Source organism: Psittacula echo (assembly GCF_963264785.1).
Source record: "Psittacula echo genome assembly, chromosome: 2".
NCBI lineage: Eukaryota > Metazoa > Chordata > Aves > Psittaciformes > Psittacidae > Psittacula > Psittacula echo.
The window spans coordinates 158,595,740-158,614,708 of record NC_137737.1 but is presented as its reverse complement, the minus strand read 5'-3'; the positions used below and the strand labels follow the sequence as shown (position 1 = coordinate 158,614,708).

General features: G+C 46.0%; 1 protein-coding gene across 1 annotated transcript in view; it reads left to right on the top strand.

Moving 5' to 3' along the window:
• The window catches only part of TSNARE1 (t-SNARE domain containing 1), a gene marked incomplete at its 3' end in the record, with an annotated part of 287,380 nt that overhangs the window by 177,255 nt on the left and 91,156 nt on the right, over positions 1–18,969 (top strand). The window contains exons 5-6 of the mRNA XM_080609750.1: positions 4,556–4,633; positions 11,009–11,078. Of these exons, the coding sequence (XP_080465876.1) occupies positions 4,556–4,633; positions 11,009–11,078 (148 nt within the window). The remainder of the gene's footprint in view (positions 1–4,555; positions 4,634–11,008; positions 11,079–18,969) is intronic.

The following is an 18,969-nucleotide window of genomic DNA, read 5'->3' as shown; positions in this document are numbered from 1 at the left end:
GAAAATACATGGAAACTGTTGGAAATGTCCAGTTAAGGAAGGAAAGGAGAAAAAAATGCCTATAGGATTCTGTAACATACCCACTGCAAAACCCTCACAGCTCTCAGGACCCACAGTGTAAGTGACAGTCATCTTTTCCCAGCTGTAGCCCTGAACTCTATTAGTGTTTGCATGCAAAGTGTTTGCTGGATATCAGCAACCTCATGCTCCTTCTTGGGAATCGTGGTCTTTCAGCATCGCTTGATGTAGTCGAAGACGTTTAATGTTTTATTAGACACAAATGTAGTTCACATTCACTTCCCTGTGCAGTCTCCGTGTGCCTTTACTTCGCTTGGCACTGCAGATGCAGTTTTGCTTTGCATTCTGCTGCTGCTTTTAAATTGTTTTGCTTGTCTGCTTGAACTGTTGAATGCTCCATGAATAGTTACAACGGCGCTGCTGGATGTGTTGAAGCTTGAAATTGGAGCAGTTAAAACTCCTTGTAACTCTTTGCTTTGCTTTTCTAAAGCAAGACCAAAATGAAACCGGGCTGTAACATGATATTAAAGTCCAGGGGCAGGAAGCTGAAGGCCTGGCTCAGTTCAATGCAGCTTTCTTATATAAACTGTTCTTCAAGCACTTCATTTTCAAACTGTTTGAAAGTTCTGCACAAACCCCGCATCCGCCTTTGGTTTCTCGTGTAATTTGTACTTGTTTGAGGTGTGGGGGTGATACAGAGTTTTCTGTTGGGTATTTATGGGTTGAGGTTTCAAACCTTCCAAGGGGGCTACAAGGATGCTGGAAAGGGACTGTAATGGTAGGACATCACCATCAGGGACTGTAATGATAGGATAAGGGGTGATGGGTTCAAACTGAAACAGGGGAAGTTCAGGTTGGAGATAAGGAAAAAGTTCTTTACTGTGAGGGTGCTGAGGCACTGGAACAGGGTTCCCAAAGAAGTTGTGAATGCTCCATCCCTGGCAGTGTTCAAGGGCCAGGTTGGACAGAGCCTTGGGTGCCATGGTTTAGTGTGAGGTGTCCCTGCCCATGGCAGGGGGGTTGGAACTGGATGATCTTAAGGTCCTTTCCAACCCAAACCATTCTGTGATTCTAAAACTGGAGTTAGCACACTCTGTAAAGCTCTGAAAATCTTATCCCGTGCTGCTCTTTTGTCAGTGATTTAATGAAAGCTGGATCTTATTAGTAGCAAGTGAAATTCCTGGGGGACAAGTAAGCCCAAGCTAATTTCTTGTGTTATATATATAGCCTCATATATAAAGCAAGGGAAAGGAGTGCCTGGGATAGCTGATTTAAGAGGCACTACGGGAAGAGAAGAGTGGGAAAATCTCTAGCAATGATCCCCTGTGCATTTGGATTAAACACCATTTAATGCCCTGGATTTGTGTCTACCTGACAGACTGATCCAAGACTTTATTTACGGCTGTTACAGGGCTGGATTGTCTCATGTGAGTGCTGCTGTGGGTGAGATGTGTGAGAGGCAGTGGAAAATCCTGGATGGTGCTGCTGGGATGTGGAGCTCATCCTCAAGCATCCTCAGGACTAACCTGAGCAGTGCATCTAGTGGGCTTCTTTCTTTGTTCAGTGTTCATGGGTTTTGCTGTGCTCCATCACTGCTTGGTGTTTTAACAGCTTCATAGAACCATAGAATCACACAGTGGCAGGTTGGAAGGGACTTTAAGCATCATCTGGTCCAACCTTTCTGGGCAAAGCATGACCTGGACTAGATGTCCCAGCACCATGTCCAGATGAATCTTAACAGTGTCCAACACTGGGGAATCCACCACTTCCATGGGGAGATTATTCCAATGGCTGATGGTTCTCATTGGGAAAAAACTTCCTCTAGTGTCCAACTGGAATCGCCCCAGGAGTAACTTGTGCCCATCACCCCTCATCTTTTCCATGCAAAAAGGGAGTCTCAGTTGTCTTTATAGCCAGCCTTTAAATACTGGAACATGGGGATAAGTAAGTTCTCCCCTGACCTCTTCTCCAGGCTGAACCAGCCCAGCTCTCTCAGCCTTTCCTCCCATGGCCTCCCATTTCTTGGATCTTCTTTGTGGCCATTCTCTAGGCCCTCTCCAGCCTGTCCACAGCTAAGGACCAAAACTGAACACAGTATTCCAGATGTGGCCTGACAAGTGTTAAGTAGAATAAATGACATCTTCATCTCTGGTGATGCCCTTGTTGATGTTCCCCAACTTCATACTGGCTCTTTGTTGCGCCAGCACACTGTTCCCTCATATGGAGCCTGTTGTCCACCAGGATGCCAAGGTCCCTTTCCAAAGAGCTTTTCCCCAGCCAAGTAGATCCCAGCCTGTGCTGCACCCTTGGATTGTGATTAGCCAAGTGCAATATACACTTATACACTTAACCAGGGAAATTTGGTGGAGGGATGCAGGACATGGAACTGTTGGAACAAGTCCAGAGGAGGCCACGAGGATGATCAGGGGCTGGAGCACCTCCAGTATGGAGACAGGCTGAGAAAGTTGGGGCTGTTCAGCCTGGAGAAGAGAAGGCTGCGTGGAGACCTCAGAGCAGCTTCCAGTGTCTGAAGGGGCCTACAAGGATGCTGGGGATGGACTCTTCATCAGGGACTGTAGTGACAGGACAAGGGGTAACGGGTTCAAACTGAAACAGGGGAAGTTTAGATTGGATCTAAGGAAGAAATTCTTTACTGTGAGGGTGGTGAGGCACTGGAATGGGTTGCCCAAAGAAGTGGTGAATGCTCCATCCTTGGCGGTGTTCAAGGCCAGGTTGGACAGAGCCTTGGGTGCCATGGTTTAGTGTGAGGTGTCCCTGCCCATGGCAGGGGGTTGGAACTGGATGATCTTAAGGTCCTTTCCAACCCTAACTATTCTATGATTCTATGATTCCAATATGTCATAGTTACAGCCTATTCAAGTCATACAGTGACTTGAATATATGAATCATAACTACTCTTTGAGTTCCTGTAATGCTTCAGCTCACAGGAGCAGCTTGCTAATAGCAGCGGCTGCTTGAATGCATTGCAGTGTGTTGGGTGGACAAGCCCTGTGGTGCTTTTGGGCTTGAGCAAAGTTTCAAATAGGGCAGATTCTGGGAAACCTGTAAATGCTGACCCAGATGGGAGGCAGAATAGGGCTAAACCGTGGGAAAACCTGCTTTAAAGCTGCTGCCATTAAGCTGGTGCCAAAGGCATAGTTATCAGTGAGTGCTTTTTCTGGGGACTATTGCCCATCAAAACCCCAATGTCTGTTTAAAGCTGAAGTGACGTATCCTTTCTCTATAATACAACCCGGTCCAGCATCATGTTTCTCTTTCTCTGGGGATGATGGAGCTGTGGAAGAGCTCAGGACAGTTTCGGGGGGGTTAAAGTTGTGAAATGAAGCTAACAACCCCACACCCCCCAAACCTCAACCCTCAAACATACAAATCCTCACTTCAGTGCTCGCCTTCTAGGGCAGATTTGGGCACCTTGGCCAAAGTAAGACCTTGGGAATGGAACAGAGAAGTCTTCTGAGCAGTGGCAATAGCGATTCTTGGCACTGGCTCATTGACCCTTGCAGTTGGGCTATCAGGGAGAAATATGAGAAGGAAAACCTCTCTTGGGGGCTGGAATATGAATGCAAGGAGGACCTAAAACCTTTGAGCCCGTGGACCAGTTGCACTCAGGTCACTGCTTCCTCCCATTTTTTGGAGGCAGAACCTACTTGTATGCCTTTTTGCTCTGGACAGGATGGTTAACCATGCTGTTGGGTTTGTGGTTTCTCCTTCATTCATGGCTCTGATACTCCCAACTTGATTAATCAGCAGAAATAATTTCTATTCCAATTTCCAATAATTCCAAGGACATGGAACTGTTGGAACAAGTCCAGAGGAGGCCACAAGGATGAGCAGGGGCTGGAGCACCTCCTGTATGGAGACAGGCTGAGAAAGTTGGGGCTGTTCAGCCTGGAGAAGAGAAGCTGCGTGGAGATCTCATAGCAGCTTCCAGTGTCTGAAGGGGGCCTACAAGGATGCTGGGGATGGACTCTTCATCAGGGACCATCAGTGATAGGACAAGGGGTGATGGGTTCAAACTGAAACAGGGGAAGTTCAGGCTGGATATAAGGAAGAAATTCTTTACTGAGAGGGTGATGGGGCACTGGAATGGGTTGCCCAGGGAGGTTGTGAATGCTCCATCCTTGGCAGTGTTCAAGGCCAGGTTGGATGAGACCTTGGGTGCCATGGTTTAGTGTGGGGTGTCCCTGCCCATGGCAGGGGGTTGGAACTGGATGATCTTAAGGTCCTTTCCAACCTTAACTATTCTGTGATTCTATGATTCTATGAGTCTAGTGACTCCTACAAATGCTGTCTCAGTCCAGCTCTACTGTCCCCATGGTCCTGGAGTAGGTATTTGCCTCTCCAGTGCAAGTTGCATGATGAGACACCGTGTAAGGCAACATCCACCTACTAAGGCTAAACTTCTGCAGCGAGGAGGAGCCTGCATCCCCCTCCAAAGGATGAGCAGGGAGGGGAGCCCTTTTCAAAGTGAATGGTGTTATCTGGTATTAATACATCTCCCTTTTTGTCTTCACAGCTACCCAGATTGATCCCAGTGAACTACAGGAACTTTTTCAAGAGACTTCAGCCAACGTCTTCCGAATCAACTCCAATGGTGCGTATAATGAAAGATTTCCTAGTCAATTGTGTGCTGTCCTGCTGATGGCTGGTGTGTACGTACACACTGTATGGCAACTCCTGTTGTCAGGGAGCAAATACTAATGCAGCATCACTGCTGCTGCATCTCACGAGCACCAGCACATGTCCAATAGCCCGTTTTTTATAAGATATAAAAATATTCCACCATATGTTCCATTAAACAGGCACAGATCTATTTGAATCCGTGCTGAGACCACATCCTTTTCTATTTTTAATTGTGTCATCTGTTACAACAGGGAGTTAGAATGCAGAAAGGTGGAACCAGCCAGACTCGTTTCCTAATGTGTTGCAGCACTACAGCATTCAGAGCCTGTCACATGAGCTTGCAGAGCATCTATCTCCCTTATAAAAACATCAACACCAAAGCTCTTCTGTTATTCTTCACTCTGTAGATGGAGCAGAGATGCTATTCCTGCTCGTGTCTCCCTGGACCGTAGAGCTATAGAGTGCTTCCCTCCTTTGGAGACATGCTTTGGCTCATCAGTTTTGTTGGGTTGGATGTCTTTCGTTGATGGATATAAACTAACATTGCTGAATGATAGCTAATGGCATTCTATCCCAGTTCTAAAATACACAACTGATAGACAAGGATCTAAAATTACCGCATGCTTATTTTATGGTGAACCTTGAAATTGCTTCTGCATTATCTTGACAGTTTCCCTGTCTGTTCTGCTTGGTGTCTATGGAGACTGGGTGACAGAGAGGCCTGGCTTAGGTGTAAAGAAAGGGTCTTAGTGCCTCCTTATTTCTGTCGTTATTGGCTGGAACTGGATGATCTTAAGGTCCTTTCCAACCCAAACCATTCTATGATTCAGTGATAAGACCCCCCCTTCAGCCTTCTTTTTACCAGGCTGAACAGTCCCAGTCCTCTCAACCTTTCCTCATAGGGATGCTCCAGACCCTTAATCATCTTTGTGGCTCTTTCCTGGGCTGTCTCCAATGTGTCCATGTCTCTAAGAACACTCTGGTGCTGTGACCTGGGCTTATGGCCACTGTGGCGGGTTGAATTCCCCACTGCGATCACTACTACTTGGCTTACACATGGGTGTCTAAGCTACTATAACACCCCGAAATACCTCTATTAGCAGGTAGCTGGTTGCTCCAGCACTGATAGTTTTACTTTGAAAACAGTAGTGATGAATGGTAGTGGCACTTCTGCTACCAAACCAAAGGCTCAGTGTGAAGTTTTGCAAGCTGCTTGCAAGTCTATGTGTGCTATTGATATCCAGACTAGCCAGGGTAGGGATGACTGGATGCGTCTCTGTGCTGGAATCACAACTCCTGCTGTAGTGGAGTTTATCCTGAGGAAACCTTGGTGCATCCTTTTGAAATGCCACGATCCGATTGCTATTTTTACTCCTGATTAGAATTCCATTAATCCACTCAATTACTGTTTAAGCAATTTCAGGGGGTCTTTGTTTCTCCTCTCGAGATGGTATATAGAGTATGCGATGAAGTGCTTTCTGTTAAGCCTGCATCGAGTGCTCTGCGAAGCAGGTAATGACAAGGTCTGTACTTAAAACTAGCTTGCAAAATTGGAGAGGGTACAGAGAAGAGCTGTGGCAACTCTTTGAAGTCTGAAAATGAGCCTGTAAAATGCATGCCATCTGAACTTCTGTTTCAGACATCTAAGAGGACTTGATCATGGTATGTAAGTACCTCTCTGGGAAGAAAGGCATCAAATAGATAGCATAGGGCTCATTAATCTAACATTCTCACACATAACGAGATCAGGAGATAGGAGTCAAAGCTAGACAAATTCAGTCCTTCTGTATGAGGATAACTAGCCATTAGATCTCCTTATTGCGGGGATGTGATGGATTTGGCATGGTTTTCAACCTTTAAATCAAGATTTTAATGTCTTTGTGTAAGATACACTTTAGCCCAGCTACAGTCTTGACGTAGGAGTGATGGGACCAGATTTTATGGTAGGAAATCTGATGGGATAATCAGAATTGCTCTCTCTGGCCTTTAAAATCTATGAATCTATGAATTTATAATGCTTTTTAAAGTGCTTTTACATTGAAGAAATGCCCATAAGATACTCTACTGTGATTGCTCAGTTCACCACCCATAGCATTTTTTATCTGCTAAAGTCAGATTCAGTCAGTTTCTTTGTGGCTTCTTCGTAGCCTTTACCCCAAAAGTGGCTCCAGCTTTTCAGCAGAGGGATGCTGAGTGTACTGCTGATGGGCAGAGCTAATCCACATTAGGTAAAGAAGTTTGTAGGGTTCTAAAATGGGAAAGGATGCCCGTGATCCTTTCTGTCCTCTACAGCTGTATCATATGGTCTCATCAGGAAACTCAGCAAGTTCTTTCTCAGAGCATGCAGGGAAAGCCAGTGCTGTTGTTTGAGTACCACCACACACGCGGCTGAGCGGCTTCATTGCAGATGCTCGCCAGATGATGGTTTGCCCTCCTCTTGCGCTGGGCATGGCATGTTGAGCATCCCACAGGGTTGTGTTAGTCCAATCACAGCTCCTTTTTTCCTGCCTTGCCCCAGCCTCCTTGGGGTTTTGTACATTCCCCATTGTGTTTGGAGGCCAAACTATGAGCTTGAAATGCTCCTCTCCCACTCGCGATGCTAAAGATGTCACAAGCTCCCCATAGAATAATTAGGGCTGGAAAGGACATTAAGATCATCTAATTCCAACCCCTCTGCCATGGCTTCTGTTGGGTCGAGTCCCAAAATGCCAAGTTATGGGCAATCTCAGCTATATTTTTTCTCTCTTTGGGAAATGACTGTTTTTAATGAAACAAGAAGTCAACTTTGTGCTGGGATTTTAAAACACTGTTGGTTTTCATTGAGTAACACTATAGTAGTAACAAACACAACGTGCTTTGTCCCTCTTTGCTCTCCTTACTCTGTCTGCAGAAGTCTGAGCCTTTGGGTTGATTTAAATTCTTCTTGTGCAGTCCAGGACATGCTCCCTGACCCAGGAGGATCTTTATAGCTCTGTATGGCTGATCTCACATATACACACCTCCTGCTCCCTTTTCCTGCTATGAAAATGGGAATCTTCCTCATGTGTTGCATAAAAATCATAGCCAGAACGGTTGATGCTGTTCATGTGCTACTGGATCACTCTCCTGCCAGGTGGTGAACTTATAAGCTTTGTATTTATGCCATTTCATACGTAAGTGCCCAGGGTAGAGGGAGATCTTTCCTATTCTTTGCCTCTTCTTTCTTTCTGTAATTCACTGGGAGCTGTTCTTGTTGAGCGCAGGGATAGTGCTTTAACTTACGCAAGTCTTGAATTTGTTGGGTTTTTTGGTCTAATTGCTTTTTCCTTTCAAGGAGAAAAAGAACCCCAAGCACACAAAAAGAAGCTCAAATACTGCGTGAATGTGTCTTATTGATGGCTTTTTTCCTACTTATTTTAATGAAGGTTTTGCATCTCTTTCAGTGCACAGCTCTAAGCTGCCTCGCAGTGAATGCCTCATAAATAAGTAAAATAAATCACAGTCGTAAAGGGGTTGGTTTGGTGCATCCTGTCTGAAGGGCTGATCAGTGGAGGATACACCACAGGAATCAAACCTGTTCTGGCCAGATGGAGAACCTGAGTGCTCTAAGGAGTCTGTTCCCTCTCTAATTCCTGTTCCTTGCTCATTAATGACTCTCTGTGACAGGTTGGTGCCATGTGCAGTCCCATTACCTCGATGTGAGAGGCTGAGCTGAGGATTCTTCAGCAGCCCCCAGGTGTGATTTAGTCTCCATTGCCATCCATAAGCGGTTTCTTATTCCCTATTGATTTTAAGGATTGCAATGGCATAAACGACTGGTGCCAAACTCTTCACTTATGTAAATCACTGCAACTCCAACGGCAGTGATCCCTTCTGAATGTACCTCATCTTGTTCCAGAATGCACCTCATCTTGTTCCAGAATGCATACCTTGTCCTTTTCAGGTAGCTGACCTTTATGTAAGTGTGTAAATATTATGCTTAGATTAGATTATTAGGTAAAGTTTTAGGACAGGGTCTTAAACTGGAGTCGTTGTCTCACCTGACTTACAAGTGCATTCTTGCATTCCTGCCATGCACTTTGCATTCCTGTCTCAGATTCTTTTCCCTTTATGTTTGCTTTCCAAACTATTTAACAAATGTCAAAGCTCTTGGATTTGCCTCGGTGTAAAATGGTGTGAAGTCTTTAACAGATTTGTGCAATAGGAAAACTGCTTCCTTCTCCAGTCTTCTCCAAAGCAGGCAGTACCAAAGTTCTGTACTGGTTTTGCAGAGAACTGTCTAAGATCTGTCTTACAGAATCATAGAACCATAGAATAGTAAGGGCTGGAAAGGACCTTAAGATGATCCAGTTCCAAGCCCCTGCCATGGGCAGGGACACCTCACACTAAACCCTGTCACCCAAGGCCTCATCCAACCTGGCCTTGAACACTGCCAGGGATGGAGCATTCACAGCTTCCCTGGGCAACCCATTCCAGTGCCTCACCACCCTCTCAGTAAAGAATTTCTTCCTTAGATCCAATCTAAACTTCCCCTGTTTCAGTTTGAACCCGTTACCCCTTGTCCTGTCACTACAGTCCCTGATGAAGAGTCCCTCCCCAGCATCCTTGTAGGCCCCCTTCAGACACTAGAAGCTGCTCTGAGGTCTCCACGCAGCTTCTCTTCTCCAGGCTGAACAGCCCCAACTTTCTCAGCCTGTCTCCATACAGGAGGTGCTCCAGTCCCTGATCATCCTCGTGGCCTCCTCTGGACTTGTTCCAACAGTTCCATGTCTTCCATCACCCTCATCTTCATTAGGAGGAAGAATAGCTTTCACTTTGAATTGTCCTGCCTTTGCAGCTCAGGTTAGAAAGGTGCCAGGATGCTGTAGCTGCTGTTTTCCCCTCTGGAGTTGCAGACATGACATTAACATCTTCTTAGAGCTTCATCGTCTGTGTAAGTGCTTTCTCTACATTGACTTGCTCTCCCTTCTCCAAGGACCACACTCTGCTTTGTTCTGATTTGCCCAGGAGTATTTTTAGATGATGCAAAGTTTTCCCTTTGAAAGAGACAGCATATAGATTGCGCAAGGGATTGGTTCGTTAGCATTGCAGAGGGAGGAAGAGAGTGAATTACAATGTCTGGGAGATCTCTGCAGGATCAATGCTGTTCTAGAGAAAGAAATGGTTATTAGTGGAAACTTCCAATTTATTCTTTAAAACATTCTCCATCCAGCAAAGGATAATAATTACTAGCTCAGTTATAGACAGTTCCTTGAGGCTTTATCGTACTGAATCGCCAAACCAGGCACTAAAATCTGTTATTACACTCAGAATGGTTTGGGTTGGACCTTAAAGCTCATCCAGCTCCAACCCCTGCCACGGACAGGGACACTTTCCACTAGAGCAGCTTGCTCCAAGCCCCTGTGTCCAACCTGGCCTTGAACACTGCCAGGGATGGGGCAGCCACAGCTTCTCTGGGCACCCTGGGCCAGCGCCTCAGCACCCTCAGAGGGAAGAGCTTCTTCCATATATCTAGTCTCAATCTCCCTCTTTGGTTTAAAGACATTATGGAGGGAATGAGGGGTTTCTTGCTGTTACAAGGAGTCGGCTCTCGTGAGACCTCACTTGGAGCATTGTGTGCAGTTCTGGTGTCCTCAACATCAAAAGGACATGGAACTGTTGGAACAAGTCCAGAGGAGGCCACGAGGATGATCAGGGGCTGGAGCACCTCCTGTATGGAGACAGGCTGAGAAAGTTGGGGCTGTTCAGCCTGGAGAAGAGAAGCTGCGTGGAGACCTCAGAGCAGCTTCCAGTGTCTGAAGGGGGCCTACAAGGATGCTGGGGATGGACTCTTCATCAGGGACTGTAGTGACAGGACAAGGGGTGATGGGTTCAAACTGAAACAGGGGAAGTTTAGATTGGATCTAAGGAAGAAATTCTTTACTGAGAGGGTGGTGAGGCACTGGAATGGGTTGCCCAATGAAGTGGTAAATGCTCCATCCCTCGCAGTGTTCAAGGCCAGGTTGGAGAGAGCCTTTGGTGCCATGGTTTAGTGTGGGGTGTCCCTGCCCATGGCAGGGGGGTTGGAACTGGATGATCTTAAGGTGCTTTCCAACCCAAACTATTCTATGATTCTATGATTCTATCTCATGGTGTGTGATACATGGATTCACCATTTATGCACCCAAGGAACCCCATTTATGTGGTTTTGGGTAACAGCCATTGCCAGATGTTGTCCCCTTTGTCTCATGAATTACTTGTCCAAACACCACTTCTCTGTGCTGTTTAAATACTAGAATTAAATGCCAACCAGTTGAACAAAAATCTGTACTATTTTCTTTGCCAAAGTGTGCTTCTTCTTTATCTTCTCTTTCTCTGTTGTTGACAGTGACCTCTCTGGAAAGAAGCCTTCGATCTCTGGGGACCTCAAACGACACTCAAGAGCTGCAGGATGGACTGTGAGTCTCTTTTGAATCACTGCAGATCTCTCTTTGTCCCAGCCTTTTCACTCGTTCCTCATCTATCCTCACCCCATCTTCTGTCCTTGTTTTATAACTGGACACTTCTTTGGCCTTTCTATGAATGATTAATGACGGTAGGATGTGCATTGATCATATCAAGCTTTGCTTGTGTTGGTTTCAGGTGATAGAGAATGGTCGGTAGGTAACAGGAGGTGATGGGCCACAGTGAAAGAGGGTTTTCTGTGGCTCTGTGTGCGTCGCTGTTCTTTGTTGTTCATTGTCTTTTGTTGTTGTTGGGGTTGTTTGTTTTTAATGTGAAATCAGAGGTGGATGCAGTGCTGGTTTTGGTAAGGATGGAGTTAATTGTGTTCGTAGGAGCTGGTGTCAGGCTGTGATTTGGATTTGTGCTGGAAACAGTGTCGATAACACAGGGATGTTTCATTATCACTGAGCAGAGCTTACACAAACTCAAGGCCTTTTCTGCTCCTCACCCCACCAGCGAGTGGGCTGGGGGTGCACAAGGAATTGGGAGCTGACCCCAGCTGACCCTAGGGATATTCCATTCTTTATGGCATCATGCTCAGCAAATAAAGCTGGGGGAAGAAGAAGGAAAGGGAGTGAGTTCAGAGCGGTGGTGTTTGTCTTCCCAAGTCACCATTAGGTGTGATGGAGCCTGCCCTGGAGATGGCTGAACCCCTGCCTGACCACGGAGAGTGGTGAATGAATTCCTTGCTTTGCTTTGCTTATGAAATTGTCTCAATGCATGAGTTTCCTCACTTTTATTTCTGATTCTCTCCCCTGTGCCACGGGCAGGAGTGAGCAAGTAGCTGTGTGGTGCTTAGTTGGGGTTAAGCCGTGACAGATGCTTGTAGAATCATAGAATAGTTAGGATTGGAAAGGACCTTAAGATCATCCAGTTCCAACCCCCCTGCCATGGGCAGGGACACCTCACACTAAACCATGGCACCCAAGGCTCTGTCCAACCTGGCCTTGAACACTGCCAGGGATGGAGCATTCACCACTTCTCTGGGCACCCTGTGCCAGCACCTCAACACCCTCACAGTAAAGAACTTCTTCCTTATCTCCAACCTGAACTTCCCCTGTTTCAGTTTGAACCCATCACCCCTTGTCCTATCACTGCAGTCCCCGATGAAAAGCTTACGTATCTTTTTTCTCTCCATCCCTATTATACTTTGCCAAAGACCATTAACCCAAGAGAAGAAAGAAGAGAGAAGGAGCTATAAGATATTTTATAGGTGGAAAAATGTGTTGTGGTGGTGAAACCTGCATCACGCGACAGGGCGTGGAGGAAATGAAACTTCAGTTTCACTTGCAGTGGATGCAGTTCGTTAAACTCCCTCTTCTAGATACGTGTATACATGAACTCACAGTGTTAGTTTTCATTGTACACATGCTAATTAAAGAATGAAAATGCCTTTTCCAAAGGTAGCACCATTTATTAAAGCTGCTTCCCCTCATGCAGCTCGCATGCGGAAATCAGCTTCTTAGGATGTGGCTCTGATTTTGTGTGTGTGACTGCAGTTCCTGCTGAGATTCGGCTCTGCACAAAGGGGACAATTTGATTTCTGTTTCTTTCTATTGGCTTTAGGCACTGTAATTTGCCTGATGGACTTGACTGACCTTCTCAGTGCGATAGAAACTCTCGTGCTGGTTTGCAGTCTCCCTTCTTCTCAATCCATTGCTTTCATTGGTGTCTCAGAGGTGCCCTGATTCACAGGTACTCTGTTGTGCAAACTTGAGGATTAAAAATAGTAATAGCAATAATAGTCACAAGAGCTGGGGCTACATTTAGGAGACTGCAAGAGTGAAGAGTCAGTCTGGGGATGGATGTAACCGCAGAAGATGTTTGCATGTGTTACAATGCTATTTGTAGCATTAACTACCTTAGTTACTGCTGGAGATCCTTAGCACGGGAAAGCCTTTCTATTCTATCACACAGAGCAGCTATTGTGTTGCGCTCCTATTCTTATTGAAGAATCAGTTCCTTGACTCTTCTGAGCACTCCAAAAACCATAGCTGGATAATTTTCTTCTTTCCTGAGCAGTCACATAAATAGATGCATAATGCACTAATTACAATCATTATTTTTGATCTGGGAATTAAAAATAATTGTCTGGATAGCGAAATGCAGTTTATTTTTATGTTAACCGTGCTTCCCTACCCCTGCAACTGTCTCCTTCCACCTGCCTAGAATCATAGAATCACAGAATGGTTTGGGTTGGAAAGGACCTTACGATCATCCAGTTCCAACCCCCCTGTCATGGGCAGGGACACCTCACACTAAACCATGGCACCCAAGGCCTCATCCAACCTGGCCTTGAACACCGCCAAGGATGGAGCATTCACAACCTCCCTGGGCAACCCATTCCAGTGCCTCACCACCCTCTCAGTAAAGAATTTCTTCCTTAGATCCAATCTAAACTTCCCCTGTTTCAGTTTGAACCCGTTACCCCTTGTCCTGTCACTACAGTCCCTGATGAAGAGTCCCTCCCCAGCATCCTTGTAGGCCCCCTTCAGATACTGGAAGGCTGCTATGAGGTCTCCACGCAGCTTCTCTTCTCCAGGCTCAACAGCCCCAACTTTCTCAGCCTGTCTCCATACGGGAGGTGCTCCAGCCCCTGATCATCCTCGTGGCCTCCTCTGGACTTGTTCCAACAGTTCCATGTCCTTTTGATATTGAGGACACCAGAACTGTACACAATGCTCCAAGTGAGGTCTCCCGAGAGCAGAGCAGAGGGGCAGGATCACCTCCTTCGACCTGCTGGTCACGCTCCTCTTGATGCAGCCCAGGATACGGTTGCTTTCTGGGCTGCGAGCGCACACTGCAGCCGGCTCATGTTCATTTTCTCATCGACCAACACCCCCAAGTCCTTCTCCTGTTCATCCCTTCTCCCATGCTTTAGCAGAAAGTCTCCCCTGATTTCTCCCCTTCAGCTCTTTGCATCTCCAAACTGAACAGTTCCAAGGTGCAAGCAGAGGATTACCAGCGGCTCAATCCTCCCATTCTTTCCCCCTTCCTAACACTGATGTGTCCTTCACATTGCCCCCTGTTTCATTGCCTGATACATGCAAGCAGCCTTGAATGCTCTACAAGCATCTCCGCTTGTCTCTCGTGAGAGCTGCAGCAGCAAAAAGCAGCATGCCATGAATCGCGGGAGCTGACATTGCTGCATATATCTCTATGTTCAGGAGCAAGCAGAGGGTCAGCTCTTCAGGTGAGACCTTTGGGGCAATGTTTTCTGCTTCCCTGGCTGCAAATCATGGCTTAATCTTCCTCCTTTGCCACTTAACCCCTTTCCTTCAAAGGCTGATGCATGTTTCTCCTTGAACATCCTCTGACTTGGTTGGGGAGTACAAGTGAACATTTGGTGGTTTCATAGCCTTGGCTATTAGGAGAGCAAAGTGTTTGTGGGTATCTAATAGTAAAATTGCCACACTTGTTAAGTTGATACTAACTAAGTGACTATCACTGCCTAAAATGAGACTGTTAGGCAGGCGAGGAGAAGGAACAATAGTTGGAAATAGGGATTCATGGGGAAAAATGGTCCTGCCACACAGGACATTTAGCTACCATGGTCCATATACTGCAAAACTATTTGCGTACCTAGCTGCAGGGTCCTGCTTAAACAGAACAAACCCAAAGTTGTCTAACTCCTCTTCAAATCCATGTAGACTGTCTGCCTCTTAAGCGTGGGATTTCTAAGCTCATCAGATGAGGACAGGTTTCTGAGGATGATCAGGGACTGGAGCACCTCCTGTATGGAGACAGGCTGAGAAAGTTGGGTCTGTTCAGCCTGGAGAAGAGAAGCTGCGTGGAGACCTCAGAGCAGCTTCCAGTGTCTGAAAGGGGCCTACAAGGATGCTGGGGAGGGACTCTTCATCAGGGACTGTAGTGACAGGACAAGGGGTAACGGGTTCAAACTTAAACAAGGGAAGTTTAGATTGGATGTAAGGAAGAAATTCTTTACTGTGAGGGTGGTGAAGGCACTGGAATGGGTTGCCCAGGGAGGTTGTGAATGCTCCATCCTTGGCAGTGTTCAAGGCCAGGTTGGATGAGGCCTTGGGTGCCATGGTTTAGTGTGGGGTGTCCCTGCCCATGGCAGGGGGTTGGGACTGGATGATCTTAAGGTCCTTTCCAACCCAAACCATCCTGTGATTCTATGATTCTTATTATCAGACTGGGCTATTCCCTTTTCTGCAGTGGTTTCTCTCCTGTGGATAGCTGTGTTGTACAGAATAAGGACTGTGTCTGTGGCAAGGGAATTTGGGAAAGTTCATCCCGAAAGGATGTCAGCTCTAGTCAGAGACAGACTTGTCTGTATATGTGCAAGTAGGGGATAGGTGGACCCCACAGTGAATAATCTTGGTCCAGGCTCTTCCTAGAGCCAACACAAATACCTGTGTTACTACATGCTTACTGCCTATGTGCTACATGCTTCCAGCTGAATGTCCTGGAAGATGAGACACAAACGCTCATAAGAAGCTCTGAATGGAGTCTGCTGAATGCCACTGACCATAGATTAACTGGGGAGGGAATGGGAGCAGAAGATGCATAGAGGCGAGGAGCTGCGACCAGTAGGCAGTGCTGACAGCTTTCTCCTGCGATGCTTGGCTTCAAACAGCTTGCCAAGTACTCGTACGTTGCAGGAATAATCGACTGCTTCTTTTCCTGACCTTTAAATAATCGTAGAATCATAGAATCATAGAATGGTTTGGGTTGGAAAGGACCTTGAGATCATCCAGTTCCAACCCCCCTGCCATGGGCAGGGACACCCCACACTAAACCATGGCACCCAAGGCCTCATCCAACCTGGCCTTGAACACCAAGGATGGAGCATTCACAACCTCCCTGGGCAACCCATTCCAGTGCCTCACCACCCTCTCAGTAAAGAATTTCTTCCTTAGATCCAACCTAAACTTCCCCTGTTTCAGTTTGAACCCATCACCCCTTGTCCTAATCCAAGCTCCCAAGGCATTTTTCTCCTGCTTCGCCAGAGGTTGTAGGATGCGGGGTTTCTCTGACATTAGGCACTGAAGGCAACCAGCTTTTAATGTAGGCAAATATAATTAAACACCCAGATAACACACTGTCTCCAAGAGGCAATGAAAACCAGTCTCTGTTTTTGTGGGTGGGTATGTCTGGTTCATCTGCCAGCACCCTCAAAGAAGAGGCTGGGAATGAAAGCATCCTTCCAATGTGGGCAATGCTCTCTGAGAAGTATGAGAGACCTCAGAGCAGCTTCCAGTATCTGAAGGGGGCTACAAGGATGCTGGGGATGGACTCTTCATCAGGGACTGTAGTGACAGGACAAGGGGTAACGGGTTCAAACTGAAACAGGGGAAGTTTAGATTGGATCTAAGGAAGAAATTCTTTACTGTGAAGGTGGTGAGGCGCTGGCACAGGGTGCCCAAGGATGTTGTGAGTGCTCCATCCCTGGCAGTGTTCAAGGCAGGGATGGAACCTATCAATGTTCAAGACAGAGCCTTGTGCGACGTGGTCTAGTGTGAGGTGTCCCTGCTCATGGCAGGGGGTTGGAACTGGATGATCATTAGGTCCTTTCCAACCCAAACCATTCTGTGATTCTAAGGGAGATAAACTCCCCTGCATCAGTCTTGCCCATGTTTATTCATTACTGACCCAGCATATTGGGGTGAAGGATGCTTGTGCTCAGCTGAATACAGAGGCTTGAGTCCTGAAGCATCCCCTTAGAGGTGTAACCATGGGAATAAGGCTTCCTCTGTGTAACGCCAGAGTTTTTTTTTTCCTGGTGACAAAATTTAAGTTAAAAAAAAGTAAAAATAGCATTTTTATAAGTCTTTTTTGCATTCTGACCCAGTCTTATTGTGACCTTAGAAAAGAAACATGGTCATACAGGTTGCAAGTAGCATTTGACGGCTACCTCAAAGCCATGAGACTGAGCTTTTAGTGGTATGAAGGGTCCTTGATGCCCTTTCTGTGGAGGCTGGTTGACCACAGCAGCAATCCATGCACTCCAAACCAGCCTTCCTGCATTGCTTGTCTCCATGAGGAGCGTATCATCTGGGATGTAGCCTGTGAGTCTTCACTGTGTGGTGTGTTTGGATCCTTCACCAGTCCCTAGCAGAAGCATTTGCCTGTTTAGGGAGGAGTCATAAGGATATTTCAGGGGATTTTTAGTGTGTCCATATTGCAGAATGTCTTGATTTCTCTCTGGGAGCGTTCACAAACCGCATAGACGTGGCTCTCAGTGATATGCTTTAGTGGTGGTCTTGGCAGTGCTGGGGTAATGGTTGGATTTGATGATCTTAAAGGTCTTTTTCAACCGACTTGATTCTATGATTCTGTGATTCTTCTGGTTTGAGGAAAAGCCCAAGTTTTAGGTTCCACCTCCCTTCTCCCACTGGCATTATTCTATTGCAAAAATGAATAGGGTTTTTCTATGTAACTAAGAGAGGGCTGAGCTCTACATCTGTCCAGTGTGAGAAAACAAACCTGCTTTTCTGATTGACTTGGTGCAGCAATCGTAGAATCATGAAATGATTTGGATTGGAAAGGACCTTAAAGTTCATCCAGTTCCAACCCCCCTGCCATGGGCAGGGACACCTCACACTAAACCATGGCACCCAACACCTCATCCAACCTGGCCTTGAATACTGCCAGGGATGGAGCATTCACAACCTCCCTGGGCAACCCATTCCAGTGCCTCACCACCCTCTCAGTAAAGAATTTCTTCCTTAGATCCAATCTAAACCTCCCCTGTTTCAGTTAGAACCCATTACCCCTTGTCCTATCGCTACAGTCCCTAATGAAGAGTCCCTCTGCAGCATCCTTGTAGGCCCCCTTCAGACACTGGTAGGCTGCTATGAGCTTTTCTCTCAATTCATTTTATCAATTATGTGTATTTTTCCCTTTTCCTTTCCTATCTTACCCTTATATTCAATAAGTTGAAGCTTAAAACATATATATATATATATTATATATAGGAAAAAAAAGCTTCTGTTAAAAAGATTTTCATTCCTTTGGAATGCAAATTCATTTAGAGCAGAGATTTTAAAGTCATAATTTACTGAAAGAAGATGTTTTTTAAAGTAAATCAGACAGAAGCTTTTAAGTGTCAGCATGTTTAATTACGGGCAGGATTTAATAGTATTCTATATGGTTTTGTTATCCTGCTTGTATAAGCTTTAGGGAAAAAAAAAAAGATTTCCATAAATATGTTTGATTCTGTTAATATTTTAAGCCCTTCAAAGTAATACCTTCCCTGCTCAACTCCGAGCTGTTGGATTAACTTTATCTGTCCTCCATTTATCGCTGCTGGCATCAGTTTCTGACATGAAAAACCTTCTAGGTTTGGCAGTAAAAATGGGTTGCCAGATTGCAACGTTTGCATTTAACTGTATAATGCACTTGCTGCATTAATAGCTGTATTTATGTGACAGATCTCACCCTTAAGAATCCCCGAGATCCGGATGTGTGACATCCCAGTGATAAATGACAAAAGCTACTGATGAAGTGCAGAACTCCCCAATGATGATAAATTCATCTGCTTTTGACCGCTTTCCCTGCTTAGAGGGGTCCTTGGAGTATCCCTTCACATGCCTGAACAGTTTATAATGGTCGCTATAAATCAATCTGGCTCAAATGTTTTTCTTTGCGTTGTTTTCAGCCCAAATTGCCCTTGCCAGAGGTCTGAAATGGCCAGAAACCTTGGCCAATGGAGTGGTGTCTTCCCATGTTGAGAGCCTTTGGATGTAGGCTGTGAATTTTAAGCTGTGAATGGTGGAACAGCGACTAGTCATCTGTTGCAAGTGATTGATGCTCCAGGAGATGCAAGCCTGGGGACGAGGAAAGGTGCCATCTAGCGATAACCATCTCCTCTTGACGGTC